The sequence below is a fragment of the Culex quinquefasciatus genome, chromosome 1 (genome assembly GCF_015732765.1).
Source record: "Culex quinquefasciatus strain JHB chromosome 1, VPISU_Cqui_1.0_pri_paternal, whole genome shotgun sequence".
Taxonomy (NCBI): Eukaryota; Metazoa; Arthropoda; class Insecta; order Diptera; family Culicidae; genus Culex; species Culex quinquefasciatus.
Genome location: NC_051861.1, coordinates 28,209,089 through 28,235,231, shown reverse-complemented (window position 1 = coordinate 28,235,231; position 26,143 = coordinate 28,209,089). Strand labels below are relative to the sequence as shown.

At 33.5% G+C, this 26,143-nt stretch overlaps 2 protein-coding genes across 4 annotated transcripts in view; both read left to right on the top strand.

Moving 5' to 3' along the window:
- The window catches only part of LOC6042017 (cytoplasmic polyadenylation element-binding protein 2), a 605,979-nt gene extending 592,641 nt beyond the window's left edge, over positions 1–13,338 (top strand). For all 3 annotated transcript variants that reach the window (XM_038254618.1, XM_038254624.1, XM_038254613.1), the window contains 4 exons: positions 12,486–12,696; positions 12,766–12,851; positions 12,919–13,125; positions 13,195–13,338. In XM_038254618.1, the coding sequence (XP_038110546.1) occupies positions 12,486–12,696; positions 12,766–12,851; positions 12,919–13,125; positions 13,195–13,311 (621 nt within the window). In that variant the 3' untranslated portion in view covers positions 13,312–13,338. The remainder of the gene's footprint in view (positions 1–12,485; positions 12,697–12,765; positions 12,852–12,918; positions 13,126–13,194) is intronic.
- Positions 13,339–19,710: 6,372 nt separating this feature from the next.
- Positions 19,711–20,432, top strand: LOC119767087. Its single transcript, XM_038254642.1, has 2 exons — positions 19,711–19,725; positions 19,784–20,432. The coding sequence occupies exons 1-2, from the start codon at positions 19,723–19,725 to the stop codon at positions 20,141–20,143; spliced, it is 363 nt and encodes a 120-aa protein (XP_038110570.1). The 5' UTR covers positions 19,711–19,722; the 3' UTR covers positions 20,144–20,432.
- The last annotated feature ends 5,711 nt before the right edge of the window (positions 20,433–26,143 follow it).

Genomic DNA, 26,143 nt, shown 5'->3' with positions numbered 1-26,143 from the left:
GAATACGCCCTCATACTATTTTTTGCAAAAAAAAACTGAATGTTGACGCCCAACCCAACTTTCAATAAATACGCCCTCAAGAAAATATAAAAAAAAACTTTGATCGCTGACGCCCCGAAAAAACTACACATTCACTAAATACGACCTCAAGAAAATATTTAAAAATAACTTTGATCGTTGACGCCTTGAAAATAACTCAACTTGCACTAAATATGCCTTCATAAAATAATTTTAAAAAACTTTGATCGTTGACGCCTTGAAAAAAACTAAACTCTCGCTTAATACGCTTTCATAAAAATAATTTCAAAAAAAAACTTTGATCGCTGACGCCTTGAAAAAATTCCACATTTATTAAATACGCCCCCAAGAAAATATAATAAAAAAAACTTTGATCGTTGACGCCTTGAAAAAACCAAACTTTCACTAAAACCGCCTTCAAGAAAATGTTTTAAAAAAGCTTTGATCATTGACGCCTTGAAACAAAACTAAATTCTTGCTTCATAAAAATAATTTCAAAAAAAACTTTGATCGTTGACGCCTTGACTAAAACTTAATTCCCACTAGATACGCCTTAATAAAATGAAAAAAATACTTTCATCGTTAACGCCAAGAGAAAAACTTAACATTTACTAAATACTTTGGTCATTGACACCAAGATAAAAACTTTACTTTCACTAAATGCGCCTCATAAAAATATTAAAAAAAGATCATTGATGGCCACCGAAAAACTCAACTCTCACTAAATACGCCCTCAAGAAAATATTTAAAAAAAAACTTTAATCGTTGACGCCTTCAAAAAAACTAAAGTTTAGCTAAACCAAAATCTTAACCCTCTAACGCCCATGGTTACTCCAGAGCACCACTAATTTTTGTCTTCAAAACTAAATTTCTCTGCAACCATGCATGTTTTCAACCTGATTCAACTTGCGTTAGTTTATATAGATTGTTAGGTTATAACCATTAGGAGTTATGGTGAAAAACGTAAAAATCTCGATTTTACTCTGGGAAGGAAGGGGTTAATACGCCCTCATAAAAATATTTCAAAAAATACTTTGATCGTTGTCGTCAAAACAAAAACTCAACTTTTACCAGATACGCCATAAGAAAAATATTTTGAAAAAATTAAAAAGACACTTTGATAGTTAACACACGGAGAAAAATCGAAATCTCACTAAAAACGGCCAGCTATTATTATTATAAAGCCTTCGACTAACTGGATAGGCAGTTCTGGATTTTAAGTAAAATAGTTACTTAGATCGTTATCGGATCCAAATCCAAATTTGACTATGTACCGCCAAAGTGATTTTTTTTAAATAGGGTCTACTTTTTCTGATTCTGTTGAAATTTGGTGACTGTTTATCATTATACTGCCCCAAAGTTTTACGATTTTCGCCAATTTAAAAAAAAAACTTTGTCAAATATTTTGGAAACAAAAAATGAGTAATATTCGACTGCTATTTTAAAAGAAATTTGACGCTGATTCAATTCATCGTCATCATTTTTAATTAAAATCAAACATGGCAGCATTTTTAACAATTAAAAAAATGTTGCATGGATCGATGTAGGTAAATTCTGCTACTGCAAGCTTATACATTTGAAATTGACAAGAGAACTTGGCCTAACAAGTAAAGTTTGATTCGAATCAAAATTTGATGACGCAATATAATTCAGCGTTTCTTGAAAAAGCAGTCGAGTTTTGCTCTATTATTTTTTTGTATCCAAGATATAACCATTTGAAAACTAAATAAAAAAATAGGTGAAAATCGTAAAACTATGGGGCGGTGCCAAAAAAGAAGGGATTTTTGCATGTTTCGATAGGATAAACAGCTCCGCTAAATGTTAAGCATGTTCAGAAAAAGTCGATTTCGAGTGGTGTTCCGCTTCGTGAAATGGACTAGTAAGCAATTATATGGGCAGCTGTCAAACTTCTATAGAAAGTTGTACGGACAAATCAATGATTTTTTTTATTTATGAAGCTTTCACAACTAGGAATATTGTTTGCTTATGTGTTGGGCAACAAAAATTATTTTTGTCTAATAAATTTAAATATTAGGCCATATAACCATATAACTAAAATCATACCATAAATGGAACCATTAAAAATCATTAAAAATACAACTTTGTATCATATGAAATTCACCCAAAGTATGCAACCATTTTTTCAAAAACTCACTTCAAATATTGTAAAACTTGTTGTTGTGATTTCATGAAATAGTGTTTCAAGTTAAATAACGTGCGAAATTAGATTTTTTACGCAAATTCAATGATTATCTATTTATTCACAAGTTGAAAATACTAAATTGCCATGAAAAACATTATTTCTACTTGATATATTTTTTTCATTTCATTTCATTTTGATGGCCACTGAGACAAATTTAACAGCAATTTTATTGTTGTGGAGCATAGATTTTCACTGTCCAAACACTATGATTATAAAAATACTTCTCAACAAAAAATCCTAATATTTTTTTTTTATTTGGTACGAACAAATCTCGCTGATGTCTTCGGCAAACTTGTTCCTTAAAACACGAACTATAAGCTCATGATATTTAAGAAAAATAAAAAAACGGCGAAAATCAAAACGCATAGGGTAGAGGACCCAGTTTTCGCCCTGCTCCAGTTTTCGCCCACCTACTGGATTTAATCTGTATTCAGCTAACTTGTACAATTTTTAGGTTGAATTTATTATGCAGGTTTGCATATTCATTCATTTCTAGCTCTAATTGAAACATTCCTAGTGAATTACTATTGTTTATTAAGTTTTTATAAGCATTTAAAAAAAAGCCTTATTGCAGCCGCCATATTTTTGTCAATTCCTACTACAGTGGGTAATAATGTTAATGAGGGAAAACAATTCATTTCGTCCGAAAATAATGTATCTGAATAATTTATTGAATAATTCATCAGGGTGTTTTGGTAAAAACATCAGTTCAAAAATTAACCTAAACTCAGATATGGGACACCTAGCTCAAACGTGGTAAGAGTTGTAGAACAAATTAAGTAAAGGAGGAAAAAGAAGTTACACAACATCTTTAAAAATAGCACATGTGCTAAATATTTTTATTTAAGAGGTACTCGAAGTTTTCTATTGAGTCAATTCGGGAGCGAACATGGAACTAATTGTAACTGTGTGCCCTTATCTTGGGTGAATAGGGACACATGAGTTCTATTAGGAATTTTGATTAAGTCATATTTTTTAAGAGTGCGAACATGTTTTGGTTTTAGTTAGAACCTCAAAATTAGTGGAATATCTGTTAAAAAAAACAACTAGGGTTTTTTGAATTTCAATTTAAAAATATTACAACAAAATTGTGCACATCGATGAAATTGAGCTTCGGGAACATATTGTGAATCAATAGGAGACCTATTTTGAGCCATAATTTTATTTGATTTCTTGATTTTTGTCGTGGGCGAAAACTGGTTCCAAGGGTGGGCGAAAATTGGATTTAGGGGGGCGAAAATAGGCACTTCAGAGCACTTTATTAAAATGCAAAATTTCAACAAAAATGAACATGTAAATGATAAAAACCTGGTGGAAACTTAAAAGCAAATAGTTTGTCAAAGTTTTACAACAAATAGAACCGAAAACCATATATTGTCATTGAATTCTTGTCAAATTTCTATGATTCCCACTATAAAGTGGGCGATTTCTGGGTCCTCTACCCTAGATCTTACGAGTTGATTTCCATTTTAAATTCATTTGGCTCAAGTTGTGTACAGGTAAAAAAGGCTCTCCTTTAAAATTTTCCCGAAAAACCTGGGACATCTGAAATTTGACTTTTGAACTTTGTATTGCGATTTGTATGGAAACCATGAGGGCACTAAATGTGGGGAATAGGGCACTAAATAGCACTAAATGAGCGCTAAATGAGCACTGAAAAACATTCAAAATGGCGACATCTGAAATTTGACTTTTGAACTTTGTATGGCGATTTGTATGGAAACTATGAGGGCACTAAATGTGGGATAAAGGGCACTAAATAGCACTAAATGAGCACTAAATTTTAGCACTGAAAAACATTCAAAATGGCGACATCTGAAATCTTACTTTTGAACTTTGTATGGCGATTTGTATGGAAACTATGAGGGCACTAAATGTGGGATAAAGGGCACTAAATAGCACTAAATGAGCACTAAATTTTAGCACTGAAAAACATTCAAAATGGCGACATCTGAAATTTGACTTTTAAACTTTGTATGGCGATTTGTATGGAAACTATGAGGGCACTAAATGTGGGGTATAGGGTACTAAATAGCACTAAATGAGCACTAAATTTTAGCACAGAAAAACATTCAAAATGGCGACATCTGAAATCTTACTTTTGAACTTTGTATGGCGATTTGTATGGAAACTATGAGGGCACTAAATGTGGGGTATAGGGCACTAAATAGCACTAAATGAGCACTAAATTTTAGCACTGAAAAACATTCAAAATGGCGACATCTGAAATCTGACTTTTGAACTTTGTATGGCGATTTGTATGGAAACTATGAGGGCACTAAATGTGGGATAAAGGGCACTAAATAGCACTAAATGAGCACTAAATTTTAGCACTGAAAAACATTCAAAATGGCGACATCTGAAATTTGACTTTTAAACTTTGTATGGCGATTTGTATGGAAACTATGAGGGCACTAAATGTGGGGTATAGGGTACTAAATAGCACTAAATGAGCACTAAATTTTAGCACAGAAAAACATTCAAAATGGCGACATCTGAAATCTTACTTTTGAACTTTGTATGGCGATTTGTATGGAAACTATGAGGGCACTAAATGTGGGGTATAGGGCACTAAATAGCACTAAATGAGCACTAAATTTTAGCACTGAAAAACATTCAAAATGGCGACATCTGAAATTTGACTTTTAAACTTTGTATGGCGATTTGTATGGAAACTATGAGGGCACTAAATGTGGGGTATAGGGCACTAAATAGCACTAAATGAGCGCTAAATGAGCACTGAAAAACATTCAAAATGGCGACATCTGAAATTTGACTTTTGAACTTTGTATGGCGATTTGTATGGAAACTATGAGGGCACTAAATGTGGGGAATAGGGCACTAAATAGCACTAAATAGCACTAAATGAGCACTGAAAAACATTCAAAATGGCGACATCTGAAATTTGACTTTTGAACTTTGTATGGCGATTTGTATGGAAACTATGAGGGCACTAAATGTGGGGAATAGGGCACTAAATAGCACTAAATGAGCACTAAATTTTAGCACTGAAAAACATTCAAAATGGCGACATCTGAAATCTAACTTTTGAACTTTGTATGGCGATTTGTATGGAAACTATGAGGGCACTAAATGTGGGATAAAGGGCACTAAATAGCTTTTTTTGTATGGACAATTGTCCACGAAGGGGGTAACAGATTCCTAAAAAGTGTCCACGTGGTTTATGGATGGTCCCCACGGTAATTTCGGGATTTATCCTCTCCGTCCGCACACAGTACCATTTTACTACCGAACCGTACTCTTTATCCTCTCGTATGCCGATGCCCAGTTCTGGGTGAAGAAATCTTGAAAGACGATAAAGCTGCTGTCCACATGTAACAGAATTGAAAAAAAATCATCAATTATTCAGATGAAACTGGCTCACAATATAAAATCGGTTTAATATGATCAATCTTTCAAACCGTAAGGCAGATATTTTGGGGTTTTGCTGAATGGCACTATTTCGCTACCGCACATGGCAATAGCTCTAGACCCCATGAGAGTTATTTCATCTACCACAGCCAGCTCTACATTTGTTCTCACTTTAAATAAAAGAAATAATGTGATGAATTGGAAAAAAATAGGAATTATGAAAAGTATAAAAATCATAGAAAAATGATATTTTTTTGAAAATTGTATTCTAAAAACTCTGTAGCAATTGCGAAAATTACCCAATAAATATTCGTTAAACAAAAAATAGATTGTTCAAGATATTGATTATCTCAAAATCGTATAAAATTATAAAAATAATTCATCTTACAAAACACCAGGTAGTAATTATTGATCAGCACGACTGAGTGCTTCTAGCAGATGCGGCGAGTGTAGCTGATGTAGATAATCTCAAATACTCAAAACTTTAAAATTCGATATCTCTGGAACGACACTTATTCCTTTCTGTCGATAAGTGATTCTTATGTAAAATCGGACGGGAATACGATGGTGAGGTCAAATTCAAAAAATAAATAGGGCTGTTTTGAGATACGGCCATATAAAGTTTTCAATTTCGCAAATTTTGATCACAGAAATGGATTCTACGTCCAATTTTCTTCAAAATTGAGTCTAAGACCAGCCCTCTAAGATTTGTGGTTCCTGAGTTATCGTCGTTTTTGGATTTTTATTCAGTCAAAGGCAAACTTATGGGAAATTAGACGAGCTTTTCGGTAAAAATATTTACGAGACTGAAAAATCAAGTCTGTCATAGAAATTGCAATAAACCACCAAAAAACCTATTTTTTCGATATTTTTATTTTTAAAACCGCTGTATCTTCCCAAGGATTGGACATAGGACAATGGTCAATATGGAGACTTTTATGTAAAATTGTCTGGGAAATCGATTCCCACTGCCGGTTTTTGAAAATTTTGACGTTTAGACCACTTTTCAAAAAAAAACAGTTTCAGTAAATGATTTTTTTATTTTTTTAGGAGAGACATACCATCCTGCATTTTTCGTCAGTCTTTTAGTAACATCCTGGGTGCAGAATAGTTGTCCGCAAAGCGGCCTCAATTTAGAACTGTCAAAGCGGAACCAATTTACTGTTCGCATAATTATACCAAGAAGTGGCAAGTATTGTGATCGATCTAAAATTTATTTAGTCAGGAATAAAAAAAAATCGATGACTATTGAGGTATTCGAAGTCAAAACATCTTAATAAGAGGTTTGAAATCGAGTTTGGCATAATTCGTCGCTAAAATTTTACAATCGCTATGTCTACAAAATCTATGTTTATGATGCTTTTTTAAATGTTAGCGATGAATTATCAATAACTATCAATAGTACTTTCCAAATAATATTGGATACTCCGATATTATCACTACACATCAAAGATACATAATCTCGGAACATCCATTCGGTTGCTCTTCTGATTCACGAAATTCCACCCACTTTTGACACAATTTTTCATCACGTGGAAAACAAAAAAGGCCTCTTTTGGCCGCCCATCGTTTAGTCTACGAAGAAAAAGTGCGAAGCACTTAATTTTCATCTAAAACATGAACATCAACAGATCCAAAATGTTTCATAATAATTCACTTCAGCAGCAAAAAATATGTCACGCTTGAGCTTGAACATAGCCTTCTACTTTGTTTATGTTTACAGCTGTAGTGCAAATGTATTAATGGGGAGCAGTGGGGAGTCTTCGAAAATCACGTTACGCATTCTGTCTTTTCAGCACCCAGGTAACATCTTAGGCTATTTCCTCAAAAATTTTGAACGAAAAAAAAATCTCATAGAAGTGGCGTGTATTTTTATTTCAGTGTATTTTTTTCAGAAAGCCCGTCCAATTTCCTACAAGTTTGTCGTTGACCACTTTTTGGTACAATGCAACGGCTTCGAGTTACAGCGATATTTAAATTACGAAATGCAAAAATATTCAAAACGCTCATGCCCTTCTCAAATGTCATTTTTGAGTACAATTGGCTCCATATAAACAAAAATGGCTTATATAGGCCTAGGATAACATGTCTAAAAAGTTTCATTGAAATCGGAGAGGGTCGGGTACAAAAGTTCCAGATAAATTCTTGATTTGAGCTGGAATTGCTTTATAATGTCACCAATTTTAATTTTTTTTTTTGAAAAAAATATCGAAGACTACCTATACTTTCCATGCAAATTTTCAACTTGAGCTACAAATTACTATCAACATAAAAAGGAAATTTGGTTTTCATTATGGTACATTAACTTTGTATACTGTCTTATTATTTTTTAACAGCTCCTAAACTTTTGTAGGATCGAGTTACATGAGTATTAAAAAGTGATCATTCAATAACAGGTTCAACGTATTTAAATGGACCTGCTGAAAAATATACCGTAAACCGGGGTGACATTGATAGAATTTCGATTTATTTTTGGAATATTTTTCAACTGGTAAGGTTTATCTCAAGATTATTTATTTTAAAACATGTACTAGGGTAGGTGCTCTATTTTTGATAAAAAGTGTTTTCAATAGTGTTTAAAAAATAGTTGCATTGAAAATTCTTATTTTAAATTCCGGGGTGACTTTGATAGTAATAGTTATTCTTGTAAAAATCAGATTTATCGTGTTCAAATTTTATTTTTAAGTCAAATGTACCATCACTGAAGTTGCTGATACATTTTGAATAAAAAAAATCCATGTGAGCAATTCTCTACCAAAACCGGAAATGGATTATATTTGTATTTTTTTATTTGACTCAAACTTTGTGGGGCCTTCCTATGACCAAATATGCTATTTTGTGTCATTGGTTCACCCATACAAGTCTCCATACAATTTTGGCTGCTGTCCATACAAAAATGGTACGTAAATATTCAAACAGCTGTAACTTTTGAGTGAATTTTCTGATCAATTTGGTGTCTTCGGCAAAGTTGTAGGTATTGTTGAGGAATTTTGAGAAAAAAATAGGTACACGGAAAAAAAATTGCAGATTTTTATATCAACTTTTTTTTTACAAAAACTCAATTTCCCAAAATACGTATTTTTTGATTTTCAAGATTTTTTGATATGTTTTAGGGGACAAAAATCCGCAACTTTTAAGCCATAGAGAAACTTGGTCAAAAAATCTGCCGCTGAGTTATGAATTTTTGAAAAAAATAGTGATTTTTGGAAAAAATCTAAATTTCTTGCATAAACAAATTTGACATTATTTTTTAATGCAAAATTGAATTTGCAATCGAAAAGTACTTTACAGATTTTTTGATAAAGGGCTCCATTTTCAAGATATAGCCACCGAAAGTTTGATTTTAGCGAAATATTTGCAGTTTTTCAATTTTTAAAAATAGTTACCATGAGTGAACATTTCTAATGACGATATCTCAGCAACTAACGGTCCGATTTTCAATGTTAATACATGACGCATTCGTGAAATTTTCCGATCTTTTCGAAAAAAATATTTTGAAAATTTTTAAATCAAGACTAGCATTTTAAATGCTCGTAATATTCAATGTATTATAATTAAGAAAAAGAATCTGTAAAGTACTTTTCGATTGCAAATTCAATTTTGCATTAAAAAATAATGTCAAATTTGTTTTTGCAAGAAATTTTGATTTTTTTTAAAACACATTTTTTTCAAAAATTCATAACCCAGCGACAGATTTTTTGACCATGTTTCTCTATGGCTCAAAAGTTGCGTATTTTTGTCCCCTAAAACATATCAAAAACTCTCGAAAATCAAAAATACGTATTTTGGGAAATAGACACTTTTACTTTTAGTGAATGAGGGCACTAAATGTGGGGAAGAGGGCACTAAATAGCACTAAATGAGCACTAAATTTTAGCACTGAAAAACATTCAAAATGGCGACATCTGAAATTTGAACTTTGTATTGCGATTTGTATGGAAACCATGAGGGCACTAAATGTGGGGTATAGGGCACTAAATAGCACTAAATGAGCACTAAATTTAAGCACTGAAAAACATTCAATATGGCGACATCTGAAATTTGACTTTTGAACTTTGTATGGCGATTTGTATGGAAACTATGAGGGCACTAAATGTGGGGAATAGGGCACTAAATAGCACTAAATGAGCACTGAAAAACATTCAAAATGGCGACATCTGAAATCTAACTTTTGAACTTTGTATGGCGATTTGTATGGAAACTATGAGGGCACTAAATGTGGGATATAGGGCACTAAATAGCACTAAATGAGCACTAAATTTTAGCACTGAAAAACATTCAAAATGGCGACATCTGAAATTTGACTTTTAAACTTTGTATGGCGATTTGTATGGAAACTATGAGGGCACTAAATGTGGGGTACAGGGCACTAAATAGCACTAAATGAGCACTAAATTTTAGCACTGAAAAACATTCAAAATGGCAACATCTGAAATTTGACTTTTGAACTTTGTATGGCGATTTGTATGGAAACTATGAGGGCACTAAATGTGGGGTATAGGGCACTAAATAGCACTAAATGAGCACTAAATTTTAGCACTGAAAAACATTCAAAATGGCGACATCTGAAATTTGACTTTTAAACTTTGTATGGCGATTTGTATGGAAACTATGAGGGCACTAAATGTGGGGTAAAGGGCACTAAATAGCACTAAATGAGCACTAAATTTTAGCACTGAAAAACATTCAAAATGGCGACATCTGAAATTTGACTTTTGAACTTTGTATGGCGATTTGTATGGAAACTATGAGGGCACTAAATGTGGGGTAAAGGGCACTAAATAGCACTAAATGAGCACTAAATTTAAGCACTGAAAAACATTCAAAATGGCGACATCTGAAATTTGACTTTTGAACTTTGTATGGCGATTTGTATGGAAACTATGAGGGCACTAAATGTGGGGTATAGGGCACTAAATAGCACTAAATGAGCACTAAATTTTAGCACTGAAAAACATTCAAAATGGCGACATCTGAAATTTGACTTTTGAACTTTGTATTGCGATTTGTATGGAAACTATGAGGGCACTAAATGTAGGTTCTAGGGCACTAAATAGCACTAAATGAGCACTAAATTTTAGCACTGAAAAACATTCAAAATGGCGACATCTGAAATTTGACTTTTAAACTTTGTATTGCGATTTGTATGGAAACCATGAGGGCACCAAATGTGGGGTATAGGGCACTAAATAGCACTAAATGAGCACTAAATTTAAGCACTGAAAAACATTCAAAATGGCGACATCTGAAATTTGACTTTGATACTTTGTATGGCGATTTGTATGGAAACTATGAGGGCACTAAATGTGGGGTAAAGGGCACTAAATAGCACTAAATGAGCACTAAATTTTAGCACTGAAAAACATTCAAAATGGCGACATCTGAAATTTGACTTTTGAACTTTGTATGGCGATTTGTATGGAAACTATGAGGGCACTAAATGTGGGGTATAGGGCACTAAATAGCACTAAATGAGCACTAAATTTTAGCACAAAGAAAATTCAAAATGGCGACATGTGTCATCTGGCTTGTATTTCAAATTTTGTATGGCAATTTGTATGGAAACTATAAGGGCACTAAATGTGGGGTATAGGGCACTAAATAGCACTAAATGAGCACTAAATTTTAGCGCAAAGAAAATTCAAAATGGCGACATGTGTCATCTGGCTTGTATTTCAAATTTTGTATGGCAATTTGTATGGAAACTATAAGGGCACTAAATGTGGGATATAGGGCACTAAATAGCACTAAATGAGCACTAAATTTTAGCACAAAGAAAAATTCAAAGTGGCGACATGTGTCATCTGGCTTGTATATCAAATTTTTGTATGGCGATTTGTATGGAAAATATAAGGGCACTAAATGTGGGGTATAGGGCACTAAATAGCACTAAATGAGCACTAAATTTTAGCACAAAGAAAATTCAAAATGGCGACATGTGTCATCTGGCTTGTATTTCAAATTTTGTATGGCAATTTGTATGGAAACTATAAGGGCACTAAATGTGGGATATAGGGCACTAAATAGCACTAAATGAGCACTAAATTTTAGCACAAAGAAAATTCAAAATGGCGACATGTGTCATCTGGCTTGTATAGACCCAATTTTCATGTTTTTTTCTGATTACGAAATGCGTTTTCTTAACATTCCTTCAACGCCATTTTCCAAATACTTTAGAGCACTTTTGGGGTCATATTTGAGCTCAACGACCCAAAACATGCCAAGAAAAAAAAAACAATATAATAACTTCGGATAGTCGGATAAACCTACAGCTTTGCAGCCTACAGAAAATATGTTGTTTGAAAAATCGTAGCAAATTGCTCAAATCTGACAATTCTGGATTATGAGATTATGGAGACGCATGGTTATTTTGTTGCATTCGAAAACTATCATGCGTCTCCATTAATTTAATCAAAGTAGATTTTTGTGTTCTGAAGATCCACAACCATTTCTTCCGCATAGCTTCAAGCATTCATTTGCGTACACTTTCACACATCTCCAGACACACTTCTCTTGCTCTCGCAAACATACTCAAAAGTGCAACCAACTTTTTTATAACACAAAAACGCAATAAAACCAGCACACTTTAAACACGCACCGCAGCAAGAGCTGTTTGTGTGTGGGGAGGGAAGCACTTTTCTGAAGAAGCTTTTCCACACACTCGTGAGAGGAAAGAGACTTTTCCCGTTCCCACATGGAATCGCGAGAAAATGTGTTGAAGAAGTGTTGGTGGTGGGTGGTTTAAAAAAAAAACTTTACGCTGATGCAATTTTCTATCGTAACACGCACACACACACACCGCAATTGCATTAAAATTTATTGTCTGTCGAGAGCATGCAGCGCGGAAAAGTTTTCACTCAACAAAAAAAAACTTGTTTTCTCTCTGTTGCAGGAGGAGCGCGGCGTCCAGAAGCTGATCGAGACGTGCCACCCGGAGGACGACAAGCTGTACATTACGGTGTCGTCGCCGACCATCAAGAACAAGGCCGTGCAGATCCGGCCGTGGCGGCTGGCCGACGCCGACTACGTCCTGGACGCGTCGATGCCGCTTGACCCGCGCAAGACCGTCTTCGTGGGGGGCGTTCCGCGCCCACTCAAGGCTTGTGAGTATTTTGGTGGGGGGGGGTAGCGCTCAGATTAGGAGAGATGTTTATGTTGGAATCTTGTTGCAGACGAGCTGGCCACCATCATGGACCGGCTGTACGGTGGGGTTTGCTACGCCGGAATCGACACCGATCCGGAGCTGAAGTACCCGAAGGTAAGCGATTCTTCACAGTTGAATGCGTAGTACAGATTTAAGAGTGCGCGCATCTTCTCTTACACAGGGCGCCGGCCGCGTTGCGTTCTCCAACCAGCAGAGCTACATCGCGGCCATCTCGGCCCGGTTTGTGCAGCTGCAGCACGGCGACATTGACAAGCGCGTCGAGGTGAAGCCGTACGTGCTGGACGACCAGATGTGCGACGAGTGCCAGGGTCAGCGCTGCGGTGGAAAGTTTGCGCCGTTCTTCTGCGCCAACGTTACCTGTCTACAGGTGGGAGAGGATTCTAGACCTTGCTTGCCCGAACGCCGTTTGACCGCTCCACCTTTGTTCCTTTTTCAGTATTACTGCGAGCACTGCTGGGCCCACATCCATTCGCGCTCGGGTCGCGAGTACCACAAGCCCCTCGTCAAGGAGGGCGCGGACCGGCCCCGGGCAGTGCCCTTTCGCTGGTGTTAACGCCAGCCGCCGCGATCCGTCACGAGCGGTGCCGCGGCGGGCAGAACAGCGCCATCTGCCTTCGCGAGCGCCACCTCGTCGAACAGATCGGGCACCAACAGCAACAACCACCACCAACAGCACCACCATCAGCAGCATCACCATCAATCAGCTGCTGGCAGCACTTCCGGTTCGTCCAACGCCGCGGCCTCCCTCGGCGGCGGCAGCAGCACTTTTCACGGCTTTGGCCAACCCGGATCGTCCAACTACGTACCACCACCGCCCTCGTTCCCCTGGACCAACTCCAGCGGCATGGGCAACCTGGGGCTCGGAACCGGTTCCGGTTCCGGAACGTCGGGCAAGCAGCCCCGCACAAGCCATCACCTAGGCGGCGGCCACCGCATTCCGACGGCAGGCGGCTTCCTGGCCCCGCCACCGGCGCGCTACTGTTCCGGTGGTTCGGCTGGAAGTGCGGCCACCAGCGGAGGCGCCAGCGGCAGTAGCAGTCCGTCTTCCTCGATCCGGACCGGAAGCGCTGACCAGTTGGCGTCGCCCTTTGGTAAGAAACAGCAGGAGGACATTATGAAGCAGCATCACCGGAAGATGCAACAGCAACAGGCTATGGCTGCGAATGGTGGCGCGATTGGGAACTAAAACAAAAGACGAACGCCCCCTTTTTTCATATGAAAAGCGAACTTTTATAACCATTTAGCGAGTAAGGACTAACGCCCCTTGGGGCGAACCGTTTTTTGATAAAACTGAGAAAAATAACTTATCTTTCACCGAATCATTGAAACAAAAAAGGAAAACTTGAAGTATTATAATAGTTGCTGCGATTGATGAAAATAATAATATATATATATTTAATGTAGTAAGAAGCAAAAAAAAACAAAAAGAAAAAATGATGATAATAATCTTTCCGAGCCCCGTTCGCCGAGGGCGCCGGACGAGAAATGAGAAAAGATTGAGTTACAAACCAAAATAAATGAAACAAAAAAAACTAGTTGGTACTATTTATAATTCGTTCACTTTTTATAAAGAGAGATGCGTTTTTTGTTAACTTTTTGTACGAGAAAAAAAAAATCGAGAATTAGACGATTATATTAAACAAAACAAAAGAACACACTTTACAAATTGTACAGCTCTATTGACGAACTAAAACACTAGAAGTTGTATGAAATTTGTACTTTTTCACTCCAAATATCAGCCAGAGAAAGCCATAAATTCACCCTCTCACACACTAAAACAAGGAAGACGAGTATGGTAGCTGTAAATAGACAAGTCGCTGCTAAGTAGAGAAAGAGAGAAAAAAGGGGAGAGAGGAGCTCCCCTCACACATTTTCATACAAATCAGTTTTTGTGATAACTATTTTTGTAGAAATTGAATAAACTGTAGCCAGACTGGAGAAAAGAAGCGAAGCGAATGCATACAAAGAAGAAACATCTCACAGAAACACACTTACACACATACGAATATCATCACGCTTTTTGTATCGAAAATCGCGAGAGGAAAAAAAAGTAAAAGAACGATATGCATGAGAGATAGATGTTTTTTGATAAGCTGCTATTTTTAATCCTAGAACATGCGATTAAACTCAAATATATATAACAAAAAAAAAAACTAAAATATTGTAAATGTACGATTTCCGTTGTTTGTTACAGAAAAACAAGATGCTAGCCAATTTTTTAATTAGTGCAAATTTTGTTGTTCATTTTCGTTGCGTTAAACTTACCAAGAAACCAAAGCTTACTGTTTGTTTGGGTTGAAAAACACACTCACTGTTGTTGTAAATATGATGCGCAAACACGTGCAGAAAAAAAACATAACATGTATAAAGCAGCAACTAGCTTTTTAAACGGAATGCGGGGCAAATGAAGCGGGGAGTCGTGTAAATAGTTAGCCAAACGCAGCTGAAGCAGTTGGCCCCGCGTTGAAGGCGATGAATTTTACTCTATAGACAAAAAATGACGGGAAATAAGAAAATTGCAACTGTTGATTTGTTCGCTGTCTTGATTTGTTTAGTTTTATTTCTGATATCATTCCATTGTGATACCGATTCACGCGAAGAATTCGATTACTTTTTCCGAAAACAACAACCGATGTAAATACACAAAACGAAAGTAACAATTCCATAGCAAATCAATAGCAACTCCAGTAACTAAAATTCATAAACATGCATGCGCTAAAACACGTGAATGATAATTCGAAAAACTAACCCAACAAAACAAACCGTAGATAGTTGAAAACGAACAAAAAATATTTGAAAACTGACACTTTAACAGATTTGAAAAAAGAAGAAAAAAAAAAGTTGCATACAATCACCTTAAATCAGAAGTCTGTAGCCAATTTTGCTAAATTTTGTGGTAAAAATCAATCAATTTTTCATTAAATCCTGCGGAAGCAGAAGTCAACCTCAGTTTACGTTGCAGACATAACAGGATTGGAGCGGAGAACAAGGTTCTCTATGGTGATATTATCGTCATTGTTCCGCGATTATTTCATCGGCGATATTTCACAAAATTATTGTTTACAAATTCTCTGAAACTTTAAAAATATTTACTTAACTTAACTTTGATTTTTTTTCTGCACTCGATCGTAACTTCTCGACTCACGATCGACATTTCTCGGTCGGGATTTGTTAACGGTAGATACCAAATTATTTTACGTTTCAGTAAACGATTCAGTATTTTAGATTTTACTGAATCCTTAGTTAACTGATATTTGTCACCTTGACAGATGATTTATTGAAATTTCAGTGAAATGGTTGTCAAAACAACTGAAATCTCAGCAAAAGAAACGTCAAATTATTTTACTGAAAATTCAGTAATTTTCTTGTGGCAGTTTGACAGACCATTTGCTGAAGATTTAGCAATTGTTGTTGGTATTTCAGTTATCAAAATTTAAAAAAAATTGTTTTGCGTGTCATTTAAAAATGTTTCCAGTACTGTTTTTTGTACATTTATTTCATCAATCCTCCAAACCTAAAAAACAGGTGGTTAGCATATTCACATTAGTCTTACCTTTGTTTCTAAAGATCAAAATACATTTTTTTTTGTGGGCCGATAATAGAAATTGCCTGGGCAACAGGATATTCTCGTCGGATGAGAATAGACTTTTAAAATATTTGTTTAAATGCTGGTAAAAGAAATACGAATAACTTTTGACAAAAGCCAAATTAAACGAATTTGGTCACAAAAAGCTGCTCTACTGGTTGGTGTACTTGGTTTTAGTAAATTTCAAGGAACACCCCGGATCATCGAGCATCATGCAGACAGCTCTGCTTAGAGTGATGGGAATGGGTTTGTTTCGCCTATTTGAATCTCTTTAAATCCCTCAAAAAATATCTAAATCGCTTAAAAACGATTTTTTTGATTGTTTTAAACATTTTACAATTCCGGAGTTTTTGAATTTGACTCTTGACTTTCACATATCTTCAAAATTCGATTTCAATCCTGAGATATTCAACAAAAACCGGAAAAAAAACTCATCGTGCATTGTTGTCATATGAACGAAGTTTCGATCTGATCGTGCTATCTAAACACACCCTAAAAATTGCTGCAAGTGCGACAACTGGCCAAAGGGAATGTTGTGAGAAGCAGTTTGACACACGTTCATGCCCAACGACTGCTAACATTTTTTAATTATAACTCGGGACTCCGACTGGACCAAATTCAGAACAAACTTTGGGACAGGGTCAGCCAAAATTAACGTGTTTGTTATTGTTTACATTGCGAGCTTAAGTTTTTGTTTATCCAAGATCAAGCATTGAAACGCGTTTTCCCGGAACGTCATAAAGCGACGTGCGACAAGATACAACACGATCACATCGATTTTTTTTTTTTGCAGACGCATTTTCCACCAGACTGTTCATTCACCCTTCAAAATTGCGAGTGACAGCAACGAAAATAAGCGAGAAACCTCGGCTAGCTTTGATCGTTTTGAACAAAATATAGAATTTCCCAGGCCGGTTTGACGAGTTGAAGTTCGCAATGTTTGTGGATTTTTTAGTGTTTTGTAACAAGAATTTTAAATAACATTAATCAAAAATCATGAATTAAGTAAAAGTTATAAAAGTTTTAGAGAGTTTTGTTCAAGTAATTCTTATTAAAAGTTTCATTTCAGTGAGATATTGACGATAAAACGCGTTATCAATTTCAACATCGATGATAAAATCATGATCACAAACTCACAACATTGGAAAGTTTCATTTATTCCTACAATAAAAATCTCTTCTGTTTCACAAAACCAAAAACGTATGTGAAATGTAACCGACGATCGACCGTCAGTGTGGAACAAAGTAAGTCACGACAAATGGAACCATTTTGCAACAGTAATCTTCCAATTAGCGAACAAAAGTTTACAGTAGCCTTTTTCACATAAAAATTACAAATAACACACTCACACACACTGAAGGAATGGTTGGAAGCAAGCCCTGCTAGAGGGCTTGGCAATGATTTCGAAAAGCAAAGAGGCAATTTTTTTAGTAGAAACAATATCGTAATAAAAAAGTGTATATTTTTGTACTCGAGTTGCTCATTGTAAACGATTGTTTCTAACGAAAAAAAAAAACAAAAGAAAAAGTAGAAAATCTTCCACGTGACCACCATCATCTTTGTTGACGGCGGATTATATCAATTGACCACGCACACAAACGTGAGTAACTGAATCTTCTAAAAAGCAAATACAAAAAGCATAAACTGAATCGGAAAAAATACTAAAAGAATTAAACACACGTTTCAAGGTTTCGCAGCAGAAGCAGAATATCTAATTTTTCTATCAATTTATTGGCTCGTTTCGACTCGGCAAAGGTGACCCTACTGCACGGAGAAAAAAGAGTTCCCAAAATCGTAAACACCCATGGAATTTGAACACTTTGTTCGTGGTTCCCAATTTCATGAACGGGTTTTCACGATTTTAGAAACTCTTTTTTCTCCGTGTGAAACACTGGATTGAGAGATAGAGAGAGAAGGAAGAATTCTAACGAAAAAGAACAAATACAAAACAAATAGATCAATATTTTTCCATAAAAAACGTTAGGAAATTTCTCTTGACAAAAAGAAAACAAACCATTTTTGGATATGTGTTCATCGAGTAGCTATTTCATACGTGCAAAGTAAACAAAAGTCTATATTTTTAACAAACCATCATCGAATAAACAAAATGGAAGACAAAGAAACAGTTTCCATACCAACACACTCACACACAACTGATAAAGAAAAAAAAACTTGGAGTAACGCGATCGTCGCGCGTGCAGTTTAAATAAATCAATACAAAAATCTCTAATAAGAAAAAAAACAATAGCAATGCGAAAAGTATAGTAATCCAGTACGTCTAGTACAAATTCAGAAGCAGAAGTGGGTAAAAACAACTCAACACACACACACACAAAATCAACGTAGATAAATTGAATTTTTAGTGCTATTTTTAAACTGTTTTTGAGTTGTAGCAAAAGCTAACTTCTTGACAGAATTTTTAAACCGTTTCACCGTACGTAGGGTAAAACAAAAAAAAAACAAGGAAAATGGCCGCCAACTTCGATCAAAATGGCGGCTGGAAATGTTATCTTGGGAAGCGAAACCATTCATCAAGCACACACACACACACAAGGCACGTCAAAGAGCATCAGTGCTTTCGTACCTGAGAGAAAAACACACACAGACAAACTCGAAAGAATATGGCAAATTTTGAGGAATGTTGAAGGAAGTGAAAAGTGCTACGCCCCACTCTAACTTTTGGGGGGGGAGCGGGCGATTATCGGGCATCGCCAGTGCCAGTTAAGACGCCTTTAGTTTAGACTCAATCCTGAAAAAAATATTTTGTTTGCACACGCACACCAACATATCATTTTGCCCGCGCGCATGCACACATTCGCGACCAGCACGCGACCAGCGGCTGTCAAATAAATGCATTTTGCACTTGTTTTTGTTTGATTTGTTGGTGCGCAAAAATTTTAAAGTCCTCCCCGATCAAACGTGGAAAATCATTCTCGGCAAACCGGCCATAGCCGAGTTCCCGAACGCGTTCCGAAATCCACCTTCCGTGTTTCCCCGAAACAGAAGTTGCCAAACGCAAAGAGAACCCGTGCCCAAGAGCCGCGCGGCCCGGCGCAAGTCCAACATTCAACCGGCGTCAAAAAATCGGTCTCACGTGAATGGTTAAACCTCGTTCCGGTCGAAAGGTAATTCTCTCTGACCGAGCATCCAGTGGTTACCGCCGCCGTTTTATTCTCTGGACCAGGACCAGGTGGAGCAGGAATTGTACACAGAAGGCCGGGTGAGGAAGCGAAAGGTAGCGGGAAGTTTCACAGCTAAAAAAAGTGACTAGGAAGATAAATTTCGTCCCGGGGAAGCGGGTTACGCTGGGAATCGGAGACGCCGCTGGATCTGGTGCAGGAGATTGAGGGACGACCAGAGAAGCACCCAGCGGAGGCGATGGTGAGTTACAGGTTTTTCTAATTAAACCTAACCTAACTATTTATTTCACTTATTTCAGCGACCCGTCAACCTCGACCAGCTGCCAACCGTTTCCCACTTCCGACCAGCTTCACCAGTAGTATCGAACTACGACCCGGCCGATGCCCATCTAAGAACACGAAAACATGCAATCCGTCATCATTCTGCTCTTGCCACCGCGTCCGCGACCACAAGTGCATCCCAACAAAGTGAATCGAGTGTGTCCTACAACAGTATCCTCTCGACCCCCCTGGGGGTGTTGCCGTGCCGAGTTCAAAAAGAAAGCGTCCTGTCGCGAACCTTCTACTTTTCCGCTCGAAGCACCAGCCGCAATCGTAGTTGCGAAGTTGTTATTCGGGACGAGTTTCACCGGCCAAGCGAATGTCAACGTCCGCAATGATCGCTCCGATATCCGGAGCTAAGGCCGATTACATGTTCCGGGGGAATTCGACAGTCGTACGAGCAGCCTTAAGTGAAAAGTGAAATGAGGAACAAGCGACAAGTACAAATCGACGATGATAACCGGTGCATTATGTCGCGTAGATTTCGGTGAGTTACCGGAAGACGAGCGACCCATTGGAAGTTCCACGAGTACGAGGCGACCATGACCATGAAGACCTACCAGAAGCTGAAGCAGTGAACGAGCGATACCAGCTGCAGCAAATTAACCCAAATTTGATACCATTTAATCAAAATTACCAAATTTTAGTAAATTTAACTAATTTACCAAATTCATATTCATTTTCAACTATAATTTATCTAAATTTAACTTAAATTTTCATAACTTTACTGAACTCTGCTTAGTTTAGCAAAATTTAACTTAGATCAACTTAATTTTACTACATTTTGCTAAATTTTACAATATTTCATTAAATTTAAAAAAATTAAGATTATTTACCTAGCTAAATTTAACCAAACTTAACCAAAATAAGGCCAATTTAAAAAAAAAAACTAAATTAACCATTATTTTAACAAAGTGTATCCAAATGTAACACAAATTCAACTTTATTTAATCATTGATCTACATTAATTTGACTAAATTCATTTTAATGGTACAATATTTAACTGAATTTAATTTAATTTAATTTCAATTTATCGCAATTTAATTTCATTTAACTTAGTTAAACTGAATTTTAACTTAACCTAATTACCTAGCCTAATTAAACTTAATTTAACTAAATATAACCAAATTTAACTGAAATTCACAAAATTGAACAAAATTTCACTAATTTAACAAAATTAAAGCAAATTTTACTGAATTTAACTAAAATTTAACCAAATTTCAATAATTTTAACTAAATTAAAAAAAACTAAATTTAACTGAAATTAGTCAAATTGAAATTAATGTAACTCAATTTAATTTTTGTTATGAAATTTAACTTAATAAAAATTAGTCAAACTTTATTTAACTGAATTAAATCAAATTTAAATAAAATTAAAATTTGGCGTAATCTAACCTTATTAAACTCAATTTAATCTAACCTTGTTCAATTTGAATCAACTTAATTTAACAACTTAATTTAAATTAATCCTAATTTAACTTGATTCAACGGTTTTTCAAACTTAGCTAAATTTTACTAAACTCAGGCAATCTTGACTAAATTTAACAATATTAACTTATTAAGCTTGATTTATATTAATTCTAATAAATTTAACCTAATTTATATAAATTTGAATTTATTTAAAAAATCGGTTAAATGTTAGTAAATTTTACTCAACTTAGCTAAATATAACTTAATGTATCTTAATTAAACTGATTCTTACTAAACTTAAACTAAATTTAGCTTAATTCTTCTGAATTAAATTGAATTTATCTTGATTTTTCATAATTTGCCTTAATTTAACTTAATTTTAATTAACTTTACTAAATTCTACTTAATTTTATTTAAATTAACTTAGTTCTACTTAATTTCACTTGATTTTAATTTATTATCTTAATTTTACCTAATTTAGTATTAGTAAATTTGACTGATTTAGCAAAATTTATATAAAATTTTAACAATATTTAATTAAATCAACAAAAGTTAAGTAAATTTAACGTAATTTACCTAAATTTAATCAAATGTTACAGAATTTTATTAAATTTAGCCGAATTATAAAAAAATAACTAAATTAAACATTAATTAAAACAAAATGTAGGCAATTGTAAAATAAAACAACTTAATTTAACCATCAATCTAACTTTATTAAACTGAATTCATTTAAATTTTACAAAATGTAACTGAACTTTTTTTTTATTTAACTTAATTTAACTCAATTTAACTAAATTAAACAGAGTTTAACTTAATTTAATTTTTGATTAACTCAATTAAACTTCACATAACTAAATTAACCTAAATTTTGAAAAAATCTACTGTCTGTGGAATTGTTGGAATTCTACGTAATTTAACTAAATTTAACGTAATCTAACCTACTTTAACTTAATTTTATATAATTTTTAGAAAAGAAACTTAATTTAAACTCAACTCAACTTAATTTAACTTAATGCAAATTAATTAAATTAAATCTAACTTATTTTATCTTAATTTAACTTATTTCTATAACTTAACTAAATTTTACAATTTTTTGCCAAACTTGACTAAATTCAACAAAATTAAAAAAAAATCATCAGATTTTTTTTATTTTATCTAGATTTTTCTTAATTTATGTTGATTTAACTTAATTTAACCTATTTTTACTTAGTTTCACATTTGGTTTCACATAATTTAACTAAATTTAATTTAACTCAACTAAACTTCACAAAATTTAGCCAAATTTGACTAAATTTAACTAAATGTAACTAATGTTATCTAAATTTAAGTAAAATTAACAAATTTAACCAAATTTAACTTTATTTTACTAAATGTAATTAAATATATAAAATTTAACTGCATTTTGCTATATTTATCTTAATGAAACTAAATTCAACAAATTTAACTGAAATAAAATCAATTGTTTAAAATTTTAATCATTAATTTTTAAATTTAACTAACACTAACTAAAGGTAATTAAATTTAAATAAATTTCACTTAATGTCAACAAAATCTTAGTACTAAAAATAACGAAAATCAAATCACTAAAGTTAATTGTATCCAACAAAATTGAAATAAATTAAACTTAATAAAAAAAAATGAACTAAATCAAAACAAACAACTAAATTTGAATCAATTAACTAAATTGACATCAAATTAACTTAATTTTACAAAATTATGCATTTTTTCTAACTTTATATAAATTTATGTATTTGTTACTAAATTTTTATTATTTAACTGAATTTTACTAAATTTCTATGAATCATGCATAAATAAAAGTAAATTGACAAAATTTACCATAATTTTGCTTAATTTTACCTAATTTATCTTTATTCAACTTAATTTTACTAAATTAGGCTAAATTCTACTAAAATTTACTCAATTTAACTTAATTTCACTTAATTCAACTTAATTCCACTACATTTTACTTTGTTCAACTAAATTTTACTGATTTAACTAAATTTAATTTCATTTATCTACATTTCGCTTAATTTAGCCATTTTCAATTAAATTTAACTAAATTTAGTAGAATTCAGCTTGTTCATTTTTCTAAATTTAACTAAATTTTACCAAGTTAAACTAACTTTAACTAAATTGAAACTAGTTTAAATTAATTTTGTTAAATATTTACTTATTTTTACTTAATTGAACTAAATTCACTATATTTGACTATACTTAGCAAACCCAATTTAACTTTATTTAATTTAATTTGGTGAAATTTGACTTAATTTATCTAAATTTTACTAAGTTTAACTGAATTTAACTAAATTTAAAGTCAACTGATTCTAACTTAATTTAACTGAACTAAGCTAAATTTTTAAAAATTAGCGAAATGTAACTGATATTAACTAAGTTTAACTAAATTTTACTAAATTTAACATAATTTAACTAAATTTCACTAGGTTTAACTTAATTTAACTAAATTTTGCCGAATTTAACTTATTGTAACTAAATTTAACTTTATTTTGTTTTATTTGACTAAATTTTACTGAATTCAACTTTATTGAACTAAATTTAACAACATTTTACTTAATTTAGCCAAATTTTACTTAATTTATCTAAATTTTACTAAATTTATCTAAGTTTAACTAAATTTTGCTCAATTGACCTTATTTGAACTAAATTTAACTTAATTTTGTTTTATTTAACCAAATTTTACTGAATTCAACTTTATTGAACTAAATTTAACAACATTTAACTTAATTTAGCCAAATTTTACTTAATTTATCTAATTTTTACTAAATTTATCTAAGTTTAACTGTTTTTTTTAACTGATCTTAACAAACTCTATTTAATTTAATATAAGAAAATTTAACTAAACTGAACTATTGAACTAAATTTAACAAAAATTTTCTAAATTTTAGTAAATTTTAGTAAATTTTAGTAAATTTTAGTAAATTTTAGTGAATTTTACTGAATTTAACTAAATTTAACTTAAATTAACTAAATTTGAATTAATTTAACTATGTTTTATTATATTTAACTAAATTTAAATAAATTTAACTAAATTGAACTTAATTTAACCTTATCTAACTATATTATGACAGATTTAACACATTTATCTATATTTGTCTTGGTTTAACTGAATCCAACTAAAATTAGTTTACTTTAACTAAACTTATCTAAAATTATCTAAATTTAACCAAAATTTACAAAACTTAGCTAAAATTATCTGAATTTAATTAAATTTAACTAAATTAAATTAAATTTAACTTAATTAAACTAAATTTAACTACGTTTGACTGATTTTAAACATAACATAACTAAATTTTAATAAATTTAATTATTTTTTTCTAAATTTAACTTAAATCAACTGATTTTAACTCAATTTTAATTAAATTAACTAAATTCATCTTCATCTTCACTTTATCTAACTGAATTTAACTTCATTTAACTTGAGTACCGTCAGTGGGGGTGACTATGGGTCAAAAAACGAAACACCTCTCGAAATTTCTTAATAACAAAAACAATTTAAATAACATCGAAAATCTTTTAACGTAGATTTGTTCTTAGATAGTTTACTAACATTTTCCCAAAATATGGTCGATTTTGATGAACACTACCTTAAATGCCAATTGTTTGAAAATTGACCCAATCTCACCCCTTAGAGGGGTGACATTGGGTCAAATGAAACTAAAATGATGCTGAAATACAAAGATATGGTAAAAACAAGTCATCCAACAGCGTTTCATGTTCGAGGGAATCGTATTGACACGCTACAATGTTTGAAGTGGAGATTTTCAAACACTTGGGTAGTTTTCGAGCAATTCTAACAAAAATATTAGAAAAATGATTTTTCGAGAGGTCATTTTGGCCAAAACGTACCCCAACTTTAGACATCTGCCAAAATAACAGGATATGTTCTAGGAACGAATTTTTTTCAGCGAAGTCATCTTAAGATGTCCCCTACACAACCCTTTTAACAGAATTCAGTTTCATTGAAAAGAATCTGAGAAATGGTAAAATCCGTAAAAAATCACTTTGACCCAATCTCACCCCCCAGACCCAATGTCACCCCCACTGACGGTAAACTTAATTTATATGAATTCAAATAAATTTATCTAAATTTAACTGAATCATTCATGTAACTAAATTTAACTAAATTCCAATAAGTTTAACTAAATTTAATCAAATTTAACTAAATTTTACTTAATTCACATCAATTTACTTCAATTCAACTTAATTAAACTAAACATAACTGAAATATACTTAATTCAACTGTTTTTAACTACATTAAACTAAACTTGACATTTAACTCAATCAATCTTAATTTACCTCAATTAAACAAAATTTAACTAACTTCAACTAAATTTAAATAATTAGTACTTATTTAAAGTTATTTAAACTATTTTTGTTAGTTAAGTGAAATAATTTTATCAAATTCAGTTATATTAACCAATAGGACCAGTTTAAATTTATTTTAACATATTAGTTCTGCTTTTATTTTTATAAGCTAGTTTTAAATAGGTTAAGCGGCTTTTATTGTAATTTTAAGAACTCTTTGAATAAACATTTTAATCTGTTTTGTTTTTTTGTCACCCTATTTGTATTGATCACCCTAACCGCTCTAAACTGAATCCGGAAATACTAAAGAAGAAGAAGCACCCCCCAAAATGCGCCCCGTTCCGCCATCGTTTTTTTGCCCGTTATCGTGGTCAAAATGTGCCCAGAAGCGTGCCACAGACGGGCGTAACAGCTTGGTCAAAATGCGTAACGCCCGCCTAAATGTTGCATTCTGGCACGCAATGGGCCACAACGAGGGGAAAAAGCGTGCTGAAAATCGGGCCCGCTTTCAGGCAAAACGTCCCCGCTTTTTGGCCGTTTTCCGCCCATTTTTCTATGTGGGGCGAAGAATTATATTTTTATACGGGACAAGGAAAAGGCACACA